This window comes from Penicillium psychrosexuale (genome assembly GCF_028828465.1).
Source record: "Penicillium psychrosexuale strain IBT 29551 chromosome Unknown utg000001l, whole genome shotgun sequence".
Taxonomy (NCBI): Eukaryota; Fungi; Ascomycota; class Eurotiomycetes; order Eurotiales; family Aspergillaceae; genus Penicillium; species Penicillium psychrosexuale.
In genome coordinates, this window is record NW_026643186.1 from 2,667,230 (window position 1) to 2,681,404 (window position 14,175).

The 14,175-nt window shown below is 49.9% G+C and overlaps 5 protein-coding genes across 5 annotated transcripts; 2 read left to right on the forward strand and 3 right to left on the reverse strand.

The window, feature by feature from the left end:
- Window positions 1–366: 366 nt before the first annotated feature.
- On the forward strand, window positions 367–1,029 carry N7518_001040 (flavin-dependent quinone reductase; the record flags this gene model as incomplete). The annotated part of the gene is made up of 1 exon (XM_057181968.1): window positions 367–1,029. The coding sequence occupies one exon, from the start codon at window positions 367–369 to the stop codon at window positions 1,027–1,029; it is 663 nt and encodes a 220-aa protein (XP_057047318.1).
- Window positions 1,030–1,323: 294 nt separating this feature from the next.
- Window positions 1,324–2,514, reverse strand: N7518_001041 (uncharacterized protein; the record flags this gene model as incomplete). The annotated part of the gene is made up of 1 exon (XM_057181969.1): window positions 1,324–2,514. The coding sequence occupies one exon, from the start codon at window positions 2,512–2,514 to the stop codon at window positions 1,324–1,326; it is 1,191 nt and encodes a 396-aa protein (XP_057047319.1).
- A 1,375-nt stretch (window positions 2,515–3,889) lies between these two features.
- On the reverse strand, window positions 3,890–8,210 carry N7518_001042 (ATP-binding cassette transporter YOR1; the record flags this gene model as incomplete). Its single annotated transcript, XM_057181970.1, has 2 exons — window positions 3,890–5,251; window positions 5,310–8,210. 2 exons carry the CDS (start codon window positions 8,208–8,210, stop codon window positions 3,890–3,892), a joined length of 4,263 nt encoding a protein of 1,420 aa, XP_057047320.1.
- An 826-nt stretch (window positions 8,211–9,036) lies between these two features.
- Window positions 9,037–10,529, reverse strand: car2 (ornithine-oxo-acid transaminase; the record flags this gene model as incomplete). The annotated part of the gene is made up of 3 exons (XM_057181971.1): window positions 9,037–9,222; window positions 9,287–9,988; window positions 10,062–10,529. 3 exons carry the CDS (start codon window positions 10,527–10,529, stop codon window positions 9,037–9,039), a joined length of 1,356 nt encoding a protein of 451 aa, XP_057047321.1.
- Window positions 10,530–11,248: 719 nt separating this feature from the next.
- gpi10 (putative glycosylphosphatidylinositol-alpha 1,2 mannosyltransferase) lies at window positions 11,249–13,701 on the forward strand (the record flags this gene model as incomplete). Its single annotated transcript, XM_057181972.1, has 5 exons — window positions 11,249–11,449; window positions 11,502–11,732; window positions 11,805–12,013; window positions 12,065–12,211; window positions 12,264–13,701. 5 exons carry the CDS (start codon window positions 11,249–11,251, stop codon window positions 13,699–13,701), a joined length of 2,226 nt encoding a protein of 741 aa, XP_057047322.1.
- Between the last annotated feature and the right edge of the window lie 474 nt (window positions 13,702–14,175).

Here is a 14,175-nt window from a genome sequence, read left to right on the forward strand (position 1 = left end):
ATATAGGCGCCAGTAATCCCGTGCCTTAGACAGATGCTGTTGAGCCTTGGATTGTTTTATTCAAAGTCCAGAATGACAGTGGCTTTCCAGTGTTTCCCACTATTATGTTATATCTTTATCCAAAAAGAAGAAACCGCCATAGTCTATTCTGATTTATTCCAGTAGTACCTAAAGGTAAAAAACAAATATAGAAAATTGAAGCTTTCTAGGTTTCTAATCTCCGACTTGACTTCCGTTATGTCCGCAACCGTGAAAATAGGCCCCCACGAAATTATAGGCTCCTATGAAACTATAGGCTCCAACTTCTTTTATAACAATCATCCAACTCGCACCTATCTCCCAGAAGCTCCTATTCATATACTCAAAATGCCTCCCAAACGTGTCGCGATCGTCACCAGCAGCACCCGCAGCCCCCGGCTCAACCCCACGATAACGCAGTACGTCTATGACGTCCTCATCTCCGACCCGACAATCCCAACAAACCACAGCAAAGCAACCGACACAGACCCGCGCCACATAACCTTCGAAATCCTCGACTTAGCAAAGCAATCGCTACCCCTCTACGACGAATCTGTCATCCCCGCCGGGCTGCCAGCCGAAGACCCTACCCCGCACTACAGCAAAGAGCACACGCGGGCGTGGTCCGCGGTGGTGCGCCAGTACGATGCTTTCATCTTCGTCACGCCGCAGTATAACTGGAGTATCCCTGCGAGTCTGAAGAACGCGCTCGATTATCTCTACTTCGAGTGGAAGGGGAAGCCGGCGGGGATTATTTCGTATGGAGGGCGGGGTGGTGGGAAGGCGGCGGATCATCTGCGTGGTATCTTGACCGGCTTGCACATGAGGGTTGTTGGCACGGCGCCTGCATTGCCGGTCAAGTTTACTGGGTTTCCTGTTGGGACGTTGTCGGAGGAGGAAGAGAAGGTGGAGCTAGATGAGAGGGATCTTGTTGGATGGAGGGAGGCTGGGGTTGAGGGGATGATGCGAAACTTGGGAATGGAATTGGTTTGTGAATTGGATAAGGAGTGATCTTGTCTTCTGCAGAATAGCATGGCAGGTTCTTCCTGGTCCGGTGTGATGGAACTTATGATTTAGTGAAAGAAATCGACCTAGTACGAGTACGTATACTCCTTAATAGTAGATTAAGCGATACATTCGGCGCTCCGCAAGTTATTGAGAGACTAAACGGTAGTATACGGATTTATAAACCTAGAATTCCCCTCGAAGTTACTATTACTAATAGCGAACGCCTCGATACAGCCGGTTACGCTTCCCTCCTAATTAAGATAGGAGACTAGACTAGCCGGATAAAGGCGTAGATTCTTAATTCGGAGTACGACCTAATCCTTGGCCATGGCTTACTCTGTAACGAGAACCCGAGCATGAACTGCCCGTATCACGCTTCGTTGCAAGCTTCCCACGGGGCGTCAGGTCCTCCCGATTCTTACAGTTATTGTAAATCTCTTCGCCCCCCTCCATCTCTCGTAGCAGTTGCATGGCTCTATAATCGCCATCCAAGGCAGTAGCAAGATAGTGCAGTGCAGTGTTTCCATCCACATCCTGGGCGCGTACATCGATCTCCGCATCAGCAAGCACGCGAAGAGTGCTGAGTTGTGCATCCTGCTCAGCAGGTGTCATCGGTGTCGGTGGGTTGATAGAACGGTGTGGCACTTGCTCTGTTGTTTCCAAGTGCAGCGGACTGGGTTGTGAATGCAGAAGCCACTTAGAGTCTAGGGTACGGGTGCAGTGAACACTTCGCACAGCACCAGGGATTTCTCGGTTCATAGACATTGAGGTGAGTGGGAGTGAGGAGATGTGAAGCAATGTATGACCCAAAGCCGTCGTGCCTGCGCTGGAAAGCGGCATAGGAAGGAAAGATAGCAGTTCAGGGTCATGGCGAGCAACTGTCAAATGAAGTGGATGAATTTCGAAGATAGGGGTGCGGAGGTTTAAATCGATATCCGGATGCCTAAGAAGATGTTTGATACAGGCCCTGATGTTGGGATCATTTGGATCGCATCGACCCAATGCAAAAGAAAGCGGCGGCAAAGCAACTGTGGGAGCTACCATTGCCCGATAATTGGGAGAATAGTGATACGTATTGAGTAGCCGTTCAAGCATAGCGTGTTGGCCATTTTCAATGGCTTCATGGACAGGAGATGTGACGCTTAGTGACGATGGCTTAGTATCATCGAAATTGGCTTGGCCGGAAACGCTGATCCAGGCAGACTCATCTGCCCCCGCTTCGCGAACCAGCGCGAAGAGATCCTCAAAGCCCAGGCTAGCAGCTACTTCTAAAGCTGTGATGCCTTTGTTCATCCTTAGCCGCTGACCTGGGACATTTGGCTTAGTCCAAAATCGTGGGAAGCTGGTGCGTCGCTCATACAGTTCAGCTTGGGTCAATGGCTGCGTCTGCTCGGTGATCCCTTTGCTCGCTGCAACTTCTAGAATCTGCAATCGTGAAGGGCACGGGCCAAAACTCGAGATATCGACCTTGGGGTCTCGACCACGCATGAACCTCGCAGATCAGGGTCATTCATGCTCCAGCCTCCAATGGATCTCCAAGTCTGGAGGTCAGGATAAAGGTTCTTGAGCCTAGTGAATCTTTTAAACGTTGTATGACATGGTACTCTAAAACACATCAAAGATGCCAAAAAAGAAAAAAAGACGCGAGAGAAGTGTCCAAGAGATATGAGGCCACTCTCACTAGGCTTCAACTTCTTTCAACAAGTCTAAATACCTTGATTGCACATGCAATGGCATATGAGTATGGAGCCAACGCCACAACCTCTATCTCGGATAGATGCACTTCTGCATTGACCAAAGAGCTGAATTGTGATCCTTACCTTTTTACTACTTTGGTCCAGTGGGTAATGAAACCTTCTAGGATCAATTATGTGAGGAAAAAGTAAGTCAATAAGACAACACAAAACAGTCCAAAGGCGGTCTGCACACCGTAATCTTTAGCAAAGTCCTGCAAACGAATTCACCCATGAGTGATAGACGATGTAGAACTATTCACCGCCCACTTTTGCTTCGGGATATCTATAGTCCGTGATCGTCACCAACCCTTTGATTGCTCTTGCCTTAAGCCACTGGGGAAATATAAATACCTGGTCCTCCCCGCAGATTGGTTCTCTTTTTTCTTTCTTCTTCATCCTAGTGCAAGGGCTTTACACGTATCAGTGAGGAGACATCCGAGATCGTGTTTTTGCTAGTTGAAAACTACCACCTTGACTGCTTCAAGTGAGCCTCGCGGCTTGCTTGGGAATTTTTGAAACATACTTACTCTACCTCAACTCCTTGACTCTTGAGTCCTCGAGTTGAATTCCTTTGAATTTGATGCCATGGTGGATATTTGGACTCTGTCCTGAGTCCTGAGTGTGCGATCACATGCCATCACATGCCATCACATGCCATCACATTGGGATCTTTGTTTTGTTTGCTCGCTTCCTGTTTGTATTGTTTACTGGTTTACTTTCTTTGTTTGTTTGTTAGATAGCCTAGCGAGAGGTTTGAGGTTTGAAACGTTTGCATAGTGAGTTGCATCAACAGGCTGCTTCCCACTTTGCACTTGCTTGACTTGCTTGTTCTTTCCCTCTCCATCTTAGTTTCTGAATTGATTGCACTCTTTCCTACTTGAGCAGACCTAGCATGTCACAGTCTTCGCGTGGAGTTTGGTATTTGCATAGGTAGTTGCCATAACTACCGGTTGATTGCACATGTTCCTTCCTTCCTTCTTTCCCTATCTATACTCCGTACCTTCCCTCCTCATCTGATAGGTGCTGAATTCGAAAGATAGTATGTATTAAAGTCACATTGGGTGTGCCTTGGTAAGATATGTAACTAGAATGTATGAAGATTATGTACTTTTAGATTGTCAACCATCTCAGTCAGTACTGAGAATGTCCTCGCGCGTGATACCACTGCGTTCACACATGGCCCGGAAGATGCCATCTGCCTTATCCCACAGCGCAACTGGTGCATCCATCTCAGCGATCCGACCCTTATCCATAACGCAGATGCGATCGTAGTGGATGATCGTGCGCAAGCGATGCGCAATACACAGCAAAGTCTTCCCCTCGAAGCCCTGAGCCATAGTGTACTGGATCTTCTGATCGGTCTCGAAGTCAACGGAAGAGGTAGCTTCGTCGCAGACGATGATACGTGCGTCGCGGACCAGTGCACGGGCGAGCGCCATCAATTGCCGCTGGCCTAGGGAAAAGTTCAGACCTTCGTCGTCGACAGGGGATTCGAGAGTGAGTTTGTTTGTCGGGCGCGCTTTTACGTCACTGTCTGTGACTGGGGTTGTAGTTCCGCTGGCTAGCCCACTTGGCAGTTTCTCGTCTTCGGATTCTTGCTCTTGTTCGATGAGGTACGCCTTGCGCAGCGCGGACCATAGTTCGAGGTCATCGTGCTCGTTGAACGGATCAAGGTTCGAGCGGATCGTGCCCTTGAATAAGGCTGGGTCTTGGGGGATGATGGCAAGGCGGGATCGAAGGTCGTGGAGGCCGACGGTGGAAATGTCGATGCCGTCAATTTTGACGCTACCTCCTGATAGTTCAGTTAAACGGAATAGTGCGGACATGATACTCGATTTGCCGGCACCGGTGCGACCGACAATACCAATGCGCTCGCCTCCCCGCACATCCATGGTGAGGCCCTGCAGGACGAGTGGAAGCACAGCCCGGTAGCGCATCTCCACGCTGTTGAACTCGATGTGGCCCTTGTCAGGCCAGCTGGCTGGCACCTCGGCCTGATGCAAAGGCGCCTCCTCTTCCAATTCAGTACCGTAGAAGTGAACCCGCTCTGTGGCGTTCATGTTGTTCTCAACCTCGGCCAACTGACGGACTGTGAATTGAAGCATCTGTGCGATAGCCAAGATATAAGACAGCACCAACCCAGAAATACTGGGGGACACATTGAACCGAGAAGTGACGACCAGAACACCGACCACGAAGACCAATACGGTCGCCACAGCATCGAGTCGGACACTAAGCCAACGTTGATTGGAGAAAGTGAGGAAATAGGCCCCGTTCATCACATCGATCGAGTCTCGGATGGTGCGGCGGAATTGGTTCTCTACGCCATATGCTCGAATGCACGCGATTCCGGTGATGGCTTCGCCGAACTTGGCATACACCATTGAGCGCAAGACGCTCTCGTGGCGCTTCATCTCGCGGGCGGATGCTCTGTAATAGTTCGAAGCTAGAATGAACAGTATGAATAGCGGGACAAGTGCGATGACGAACTAAAGGAGTTAGCAAATATCAAAATACCAAGAAAATTCCAAGAGAGAGGGTACTCACATAATAGAAGAACACTATGACCAAGACCATCACGGAGATAATCATAGTCATGGTCAGGGCATAGATACGCATCGCATCGGAAAGTTCATTATCCATCACCTGGATATCCTTCGAGAAGCGGTTGGTGATTCGTCCAAGTGGTGTAGTATCGAAGAAAGCCATAGGCGCGCGGAGAACACGAGACATCGCACGCTGAAGCATAGTCTTGCTGGCATTAGTACCGCATGTGGTCATATAAGTCGAGAAACTGAACATCAAGACGACAACACTGCCACCCAGTCCAGCGTAGATTCCAATGTATTGGCCGGTCGACAGCCCCGGGTACTTGTCGGAAGTCCAATAGGACAGCCACAAACTAGTCCAGATGTTGGCGACATTGGTAAGGCCGAGCAAGATGAATACCATGATAGCATTGAAATAACTACCGGAGGCTCGAATATATGCCTTCCAGACACTCCAGCCGACGGATGCGGTGGCCTTCTCTTCTTGCTGCATCAGAGCTGCGGCGGGTTTTGCTGGGGCCTTCTTCAAACTTGGCTCCTTTTCGTCTATTTCATCCACGACTTCGCCCACAGCCTCTACCTCTTCCTCTTGCATATCCTCCTGTCGAGAACTAGACATCAACCGCTTGAAGACCTCGTTGTCACGCATGAGGTTGTCGAATGTATCGACCGCACTGATCCGTCCCTCGTCCATAACGATAATTCGATCACATCGACTGAGAACATGGAGTTGATGTGTCGCCAAGATTCGGCAGCGATCTTTGAGCAAACCACAGATTGCCTTGTCCATGATGTGACGACCGACATGTGCATCGACAGCTGACAAAGGATCATCCATGAGCACCAGCTCCGCATCGAAATATATGGCCCGGGCGATATTCAATCGCTGTTTCTGTCCACCAGACACTGTGATACCTCGTTCTCCAATCTCGGTCTGGTCTCCATTTGGTAGGATCTCGAGATCTGGGGTCAGAGCGCATGCGTCGATCACTTGCTCATACCAAGTCTCATTATACTCCTTCCCAAACAGGATATTGTTGCGCACGGAGGTGTTTTGGATCCAGGCGTACTGAGGACAGAATGCGCGTGTGGTGCTCAGGCGTACAGTACCATCAGTCACACGCATATCTCCCGCTAGAGCCGAGAGCAATGAACTCTTGCCACAACCGACTGTTCCAATTACGGCCAACAGTTCATGTCGGCCAACTTCAAAGGTCATATCTTTGAGTTTGAATGGCTCTGTGGGAGTTTCATCGGTGTTATCGTCTTTTGGTGTTGAGTTTCCTGATGGCTCAGGGCGTGCAGCTGCCTTCTTCTTGGCTTTGTCTGCATCCTTTTCGTCTGTCGGGAGGCGCTCCCAGGTGAATGAAGCATGTTCCATTTCGATTGCATTCTCCATGTTCTCGTCCCGCTCAATATCTTCATTTTGTTCTTCGGCGAGCAGGAACTCCTGGATTCGACTAAAAGCAGTTGAAGCATCAGTCACTTGACCGATAACCATTGGAAGCATGTTCAACGGCATCCGCAGGGAATTGAACAACGCCAATGAGGAGAAAACCAGTGCGGCGTTCAAGTCATGATGTGATAGTGCATAGGTAACGAAAGACAGCATGGAGGCGAAAACAGGAATCGACATCGCCACACAAAGAATGCCGTTTCGGATCGCAAGCAAGGTCTGGATGGATCGAATTTCTCGTCCGCGAATCTCTTTCAAACGGCCGAGGAAACTGCTCTCCCAACCGAAGTATTTCACGAAGCGCACAGCTTGCAGAATTTCTTGGGTGAGAGATACACGCTGATCTGTAATCTTGTTGATACTCCGTCGTCGGCTGATCAAGGATCGCACGGCGAAAGTCAAAAATGGCATTCCGATTACCAGCAATGCGTACCCAGACAAGCAACTGTAGCCAATGTTGACCAAGAGAAGGATGAGTGTCACTATAATCGAGATGGGTGCTGCCCAAATCATATGGAACATGCCACAAGCCAGGTTAATCCGGTCCACGTCAATACTCATGAGAGCAGTGATGCGACCATTGTTCCATCCGCAGCCATCACCTGCCACACCACCAGGTCCAGGTAGCGCAGTATCTGGCTTATGTTGCTTCCCTTTCTCTTCGGGATTTGAGAGAGCCTCCTTGGTTGCGTCCAGGGCTTTGACTTCTTCTGGTGTAGCTTGCCCTCCTGCCTTGGCACGACCGGACAATTTCATAGCCTTGTTGAAGATGTGGGAGATAAGCACTGCGCGAATCTGCCCACCGACAACTTGACCCCGATACAGGAACTGATTCGTGCATAAACTCTGCATTGACTGCATACAGGTGATACCAACCACGAACCCCATACCCCTGCCGATGTAAGGCTCCGGGCGACCAGCCTTTTCTGCGACATAAGCCTCCGTTGCGAAAGCAATGAGGTACCGAGTCAAATACGGCGCAAAGACCAACAACAGCGAACTGAAAAGCTGACAGATGCCGCCGAGCAGAAATTCAAATCTGAACGTGTCGTACAACGCCCAGAGAAGCGGGCGGTTGACGCCACTCTCAGTGCGCTTTTCCAATGCGGCGTCTAATCGGCTGGACAATACGTCAACGGCCCGATCGGGATTGACAGTCCAGATATCCTGCAATTCGAGTGGGCGTAGATAGCCCACTTTCATCAACGGGGACATCCATTGGAAGGAGATAATACTGAAAAACGAAGCGCCGTGTTCTCGCGACACAGATCGCTCTGTTGGGACGGGTGGTGTCTTTTGCAATCGAAGTGGATTGAGTCTGCGATACCATTTTTTCTTTGGCGTAGGCTGCACGTCCGCTTCGTCGGGTGCTGATCTTAAGGCATAGGCCCGGAGCTTTTCATCCGCCACCACTACTTCACGCAGCGGTTCGGGCGCGGACATGCTGGATGTTGACCGGATATTGAATCCGATTCCCAGCTAGGCAATGTTCCAGAGATTCGAATATAAAAGAAACGGTGTGAGTAATCAAATCGATGTGGGGGCAGCCACGAGCTGCTGAATGCGGAAGGCGGAGATAATGTCCGGGGATAAGGAATCGGGGATTAAGAGTAATTGAGGAGATTCAACGAGATTGAAGGAGATTTCAGGGGCTTTAATGGTTTATATATAACTTATGGCAAAGTGAACGGATGTCATGAAAGGGCTCGGACTTCCATGTCTGACTTTTTATGACTCCGTCAAACAGGGCTAAGCTTCCCCAGATCGGGCTTGGTGGGCTTGTCATGGCAAATGAAAGTTAAACCGGAGATAAGTCAGAGGAGAACATGCATTCGCATTCGTTTAGAACTTCATCTAGTCTCGTCGGCAGTCGGCATCGCGGGCTTCGGGGCTCCGAGCGCCGACATTTGGATTAGTAATGTCTAAATGGGCACGGCCAATGGAGAGGATATTGACTGAAGTCAAGCAGACTGTATTCAAACCTCAAATTGTTATGGTCTACTCCGTATTCTTTGTTATAACATACAAATTTTGACCCCCGAAAAAAAAAAAGAAAACAATTCCATCGTCACGTCGTGGGATAACAAGCAGATCCAAGACAGTTGAGAAATGTGCCAGGAAGCTTGTCACCAATGAGACTCTCCAGTCGCCAGCCCTAGCCCAGAGGATATGATATGCATAGTTTACAGATCATGAACCCTCCAGGAGGCTTCTGTGGTTGTCGCTGCGATCTGTGGACCTGTGAAGGTTCCGTTCTTTACAAATGTATCTAGCCATCAAGCTCAATCTTGACCTTCTTCTCCGAAGGTGGGATAATTTTGTCCTCGGAGGCACCCTTGAGGTTGGGAAGTTCTGTCACGGCTTCCTTGATAATGTCAAGGGCCTTTTGGATCTCCTCCTCAGTGATGACAAGCGGAGGAGCAAGGCGAATGATGTTCTGGTGGGTGGGTTTGGCCTGGAGAATATAAGAGTTAGCGATGTCCAAATCAATCCTAACGAGTAGGAAGTCGAATACATACCAACAAGCCCTTCTCCTTCATCAACATGCACAGATCCCAAGCGGTATGGCCATTGGTCTTCGACTCATCAATGACGATGGCATTGAGCAGGCCCTTTCCACGCACTGTCTGGATGACCGGGCTCTTGATAGCCACTAGCCCATCTCGGAATAAGTGGCCGAGCTTCTCCGCACGCTCGACCATGTTCTCCTCGCGCACGACTTCAAGCGCGCGAATAGCAACGGCACAGCCGAGTGGGTTTCCGCCGTAAGTCGAGCCATGGGTACCAGCCTCGACTGTGAGCATGACGTCCTTGCTACCCAGCACGCACGAAACCGGGTACATACCACCCGAGATGGCCTTGCCGAGCAAGACAAGGTCGGGCTTAATTCCGCTCCACTCGTAGCACAGCAGCTTACCCGTGCGTGCGATACCGGTTTGGATCTCGTCGCAGATCAGCAGCGCATTGTACTTGTCGCAGAGTGTCCGGGCCTCCTGCAGGTAGTCTGGGTCGGGGACAACGATGCCTGCCTCACCCTGGATAGGTTCGACCAGGAAAGCAGCGAGGTTGGGGCCGGCCGCCTCGAACGCCTCGCGTAGAGCCGCCTTGTCATTGTAGGCGATTGGTTTATTTGTCCCTGGGATGGTGCATCCGATACCGGGAAGATAAGGACCATAGTTCTCGCGTGACTCGGGGTCGGAAGATAGGGAAATGGCGGCGAACTAATGCAAGGGGTATAATCAGCCACTGATGTCCCTTCACGGGTGTAACAAGGAGGGGTCACAATTCACTTACTGTACGCCCATGGAAGTTGTTCTCCGCGCTCAAGATAACGGCTTGATTTTCCGAAATGCCCTTGGTCTTGTATCCCCATTTGCGGGCAATTTTAATAGCTGTCTCGACGGCCTCGGCGCCGGTGTTCATGGGCATCACCATCTCAAAGCCAAAGTAGCTAGTGATGAACTTGGCGAAGCGAGGGAAAACGTCATTGTAGAATGCACGGGAGCTCAAGGTTACTCGCGAGGCTTGGTCTACCAATGCAGCAATCAACTTGGGGTGGCAGTGGCCTTGATTCACAGCGGAGTAGGCGGAGAGGAAGTCAAGGTAGTGACGGCCTTCGGGGTCCCAGACCGAAGTACCCTGAGCCCGGGCGAAGACAACAGGAAGTGGGTGGTAGTTATGGGCAGCATATTCCTTCTCGGACTCGATAGCCTCAACAGAAGAGGCAGCATGGTAGTGGGAGAAAGGCCCGTTGGTAGCCATGGTGGATGGTGGATGGTGGATTGCGGGGAGAGCTAGGAAGTTGGGGGAAGTTGGAGGATCGGCAATGGGGTAAAGAAGGAAAGAAGAAGAAGAAAGTTGAGGAAATTGAAGAAATTCCAGAGTAAAAGAAACGGAAGACGAGAAGTTATATAGGTAAAGGAAAATTAAACCCTTTATACGCTATTCCGTTAAGTGTTAGGCTTGATAGACCGGATGTCCGCTAAGTACAGGTCGTGCCGACGCTGTTCCCTATGCGCAGGATTAACCTACACGGGCTCCAGTGGCTTTGATAACCACCATTTCCGATTCGTTGATTGGTTATATTGGCTCTAAATAATGTTCCAAGTATTAATTTGTCTAATTTAAATCGGAAAAAAAGAGAAAGAAAAACTGGGGGTAGAAATCCACGTCATACTTCGGCTATCGAAGGAGACAAATACATATACATGAACCTTGGAGATATATAGAGAAATAAAGGACTATTCTCCAATGAAGACCTATTATAAACCAAAATATAAAATAGAAGCAAAGAATCGAAATGTTAGGGCAATTCGAGTGCTCCGTACTCCGCAGAGTATTTTGAATCTCGGAGTCGGGGGCGCTCCCGCCCTCTCTCCTTTATTGACCATGTTTGTGCATGCGCTTTGTGAGGTCAGACTATCTTGAGCCGCAATGTACGAGGGGATGAATGAGTACCTACAATATTCTTACCCTTGATCATGTCTACACCAACTTCTCCGCGCCGCAAGCCTCAACCCCGCCGCGCGCCCACTCAAAACATACTCCTCTTCCTCATCGCCTTCCGTCTCGTCAATGCGTTCGCAGTTCGGACCTTTTTCCAGCCAGATGAATACTTTCAGTCACTAGAGCCAGCGTGGCAGATCGCGTTCGGTCAGGGCCAAGGGGCCTGGGTGACATGGGTGAGTGAATGCGCTCGCGCCCACACATGACTTTGGCTAATATCGCTCCTAGGAATGGCGGCACCAACTCCGATCCTCACTACATCCTCTCTTCTTCGCCGCTCTCTATAAAGTCGCCGATTTCCTCGCCTTCGCCCTCAGTTTGTCTCCCGCCACACGTGCAGAGCTCCTAATTGCCGCTCCAAAGACAGCGCAGGCCGTTGTGGCAGCAATTGGTGATTTCTACACATGGAAGCTCGCAGTTCGTGTCTATGGAGACAATTCCCCTGAATCATGGACAACGGTATGTGATTAAGTGTCAGGTGTTCAGAATTCCTCTCGGCAGCAAAGGGCGCATGCTAATAATTGCTCACAGCTGGTCGCAACGATCGTAAATCCCTGGCAATGGTTCTGCTCAACTAGGACACTGTCCAACAGTTTCGAAACAACAATTACCATTGTCGCGTTGGAACTATGGCCATGGCAATGGTCGGTAGGCTCTACCGCCAGCGATGGCCGCGACAAAAATACAAATACTGGCAATCAAATGAGGCGCACGGACAGGGATCGAAGTGTGATTCTTAGGTATGACTGAACCTCCAAGTTTATGACAACTGCCACTGACGATACCTACAGTCTCCACAAATGCCTGCCGCTGGCAGCGCTCGCCTGTATACTGCGTCCGACCAACATTCTTGTTTGGGCAACCCTGGCCGGCCTCGCTTGGCTTCGAACCTCTTGGCCCCAGCGCAAGATCCTCCTTTTTGAAGTTATAGTTTGCGGGTAAGTAATCCGACCTCCTGATTAAGGACAAGCTGACATTTTGATCTGGCAGGTCGACCATTCTTGCGGTATCTTCCGTTGCGGACCGTCTCTTCTATGGAATTTGGACCTTCCCGCCGCTCAGGTTCCTATACTTCAACATCGCGCAATCACTGGCTGTCTTCTATGGCAGCAATGATTGGCATTACTATATCTCGCAGGGTTATCCCCTTCTACTGACCACTCTGTTGCCCTTCGCGCTTACTGGTTTATATCGAACCTTGTCAACTCGGGTCTCCACAGTGGGAGACAGACTGCAGGAGGCGATCCGAGTGCAATTGGCGACAGTATGCCTTCTGATGCCATTTGTGCTCTCTTTGATCTCTCATAAGGAAGTGCGCTTCATCTACCCATTGTTGCCCTGCCTGCATATATTAGCTGCACCGCCTTTAATGCACTTCTCCTATCCAGCTATCGACTCGCAGGCATGGGGTCATACTCTCCGCAGGTTGATTCTCATGATTCTCATGTGTGCAAACGTGGTCATTGCACTTTATACAACTCTCTATCATGCATCAGGAACACTTAGTGTCCTCTCCTATCTCCGTCATCAGCACGAAGCACACTCGGTACCAACAACAAAAGCCCAAACAAACTCAGTCCCCGAAACCGGAATCTCTGTTGGATTTTTAATGCCCTGCCACAGCACACCCTGGCGCTCTCATTTAGTCTACCCGACAATCAACGCTTGGGCCCTTTCGTGCGAGCCACCGATCGATCTCAATGCAACCCAGAAAGCCGTTTATCGAGACGAAGCAGATCAATTCTACGATGACACATTCCAATTTCTACGCCAGAACATGACTGGTGGTCTCCGTCACCTTCCTCGACGACCGAGCTACGCCTCGCCCGCGCATTATTCTGTATCGGGAAAGAACCCCAACGAGACCCCACAACATGAATGGCCGGACTACCTCATCTTCTTCGCCCAGCTCGAGCCAACCCTCTACACCATGCTGCGTACCTCGTCCTATGGGGAGTGCTGGCGCACCTACAACAGTGACTGGCACGACGACTGGCGCCGTCGCGGCGACATCGTAGTCTGGTGCCTGGACACAGTAGAGCAGGACGCCTGGCGCTCCTTTTCACAACGCCAAGAACAGGAAAGCCGAGAGAAGCAATTCGATCGTATCGTGGAAGCATTCAAGAGTGAGGGGCGCAAGCAAAAAAAGCGGGGATGGATGTCCTCGATGCCTTGGTCCCCTGCGCCTCCTCCATTGTTTGCGTCGTGGCGTCATTCATTGGGGTCTTTTTTCTCTTCGCCTTCAAAATCATCAACCTCCTGGCCTTGGCGTGCCCCTTCTCGTTGGGAGACTGTTGTATCGAGACTGTCATTCTCGAAGCAGAAGACAGGTTGGCTTCCTTCCTGGGTGTCGAGTTGGCTTCCCGGGTTGCCGTCTTGGTTAGGCGGAGCTAAAAGGAGACCTACGGAGGCAGAGTTGTGGTCTTGAGATCACCCCTTCTTGGTCTCCAGCTATTTTGCATTATATGTGATGCTGCGAGGATTTTCCTTTCCCCCTTCAGCTTCATACCTCTCACATTCCCTTTCTCTTTCCCTTTTGTCTATGCTTTCTTCTTTGGACATATAGCCCTAGACTAGATCTTCAGTACGATATTCTGTCTTAGTTCGCTAGTAATACAGGTATTAATTCGAAATTTATATGTAAAACAAAATACAACATTTATGTACTCTTTGACTCGCTAACCGGAAACCAAAGGAATTTTTAGTGTACAAAAAGAAAATGACAGCAGGGAATGACAAGAAAAGAAAAGAGATGAAAATTTAAAGAGTGGCAAACAGACAATGATAATGCGCCGGACATGCACAGACATAACACGTCTCGTCAATCTTCTATATCCAGATCAGTAAATAAAAGTCAAATTGAAAATCAAAATCAGAACCAATGTCCATGTCCATGTCTATG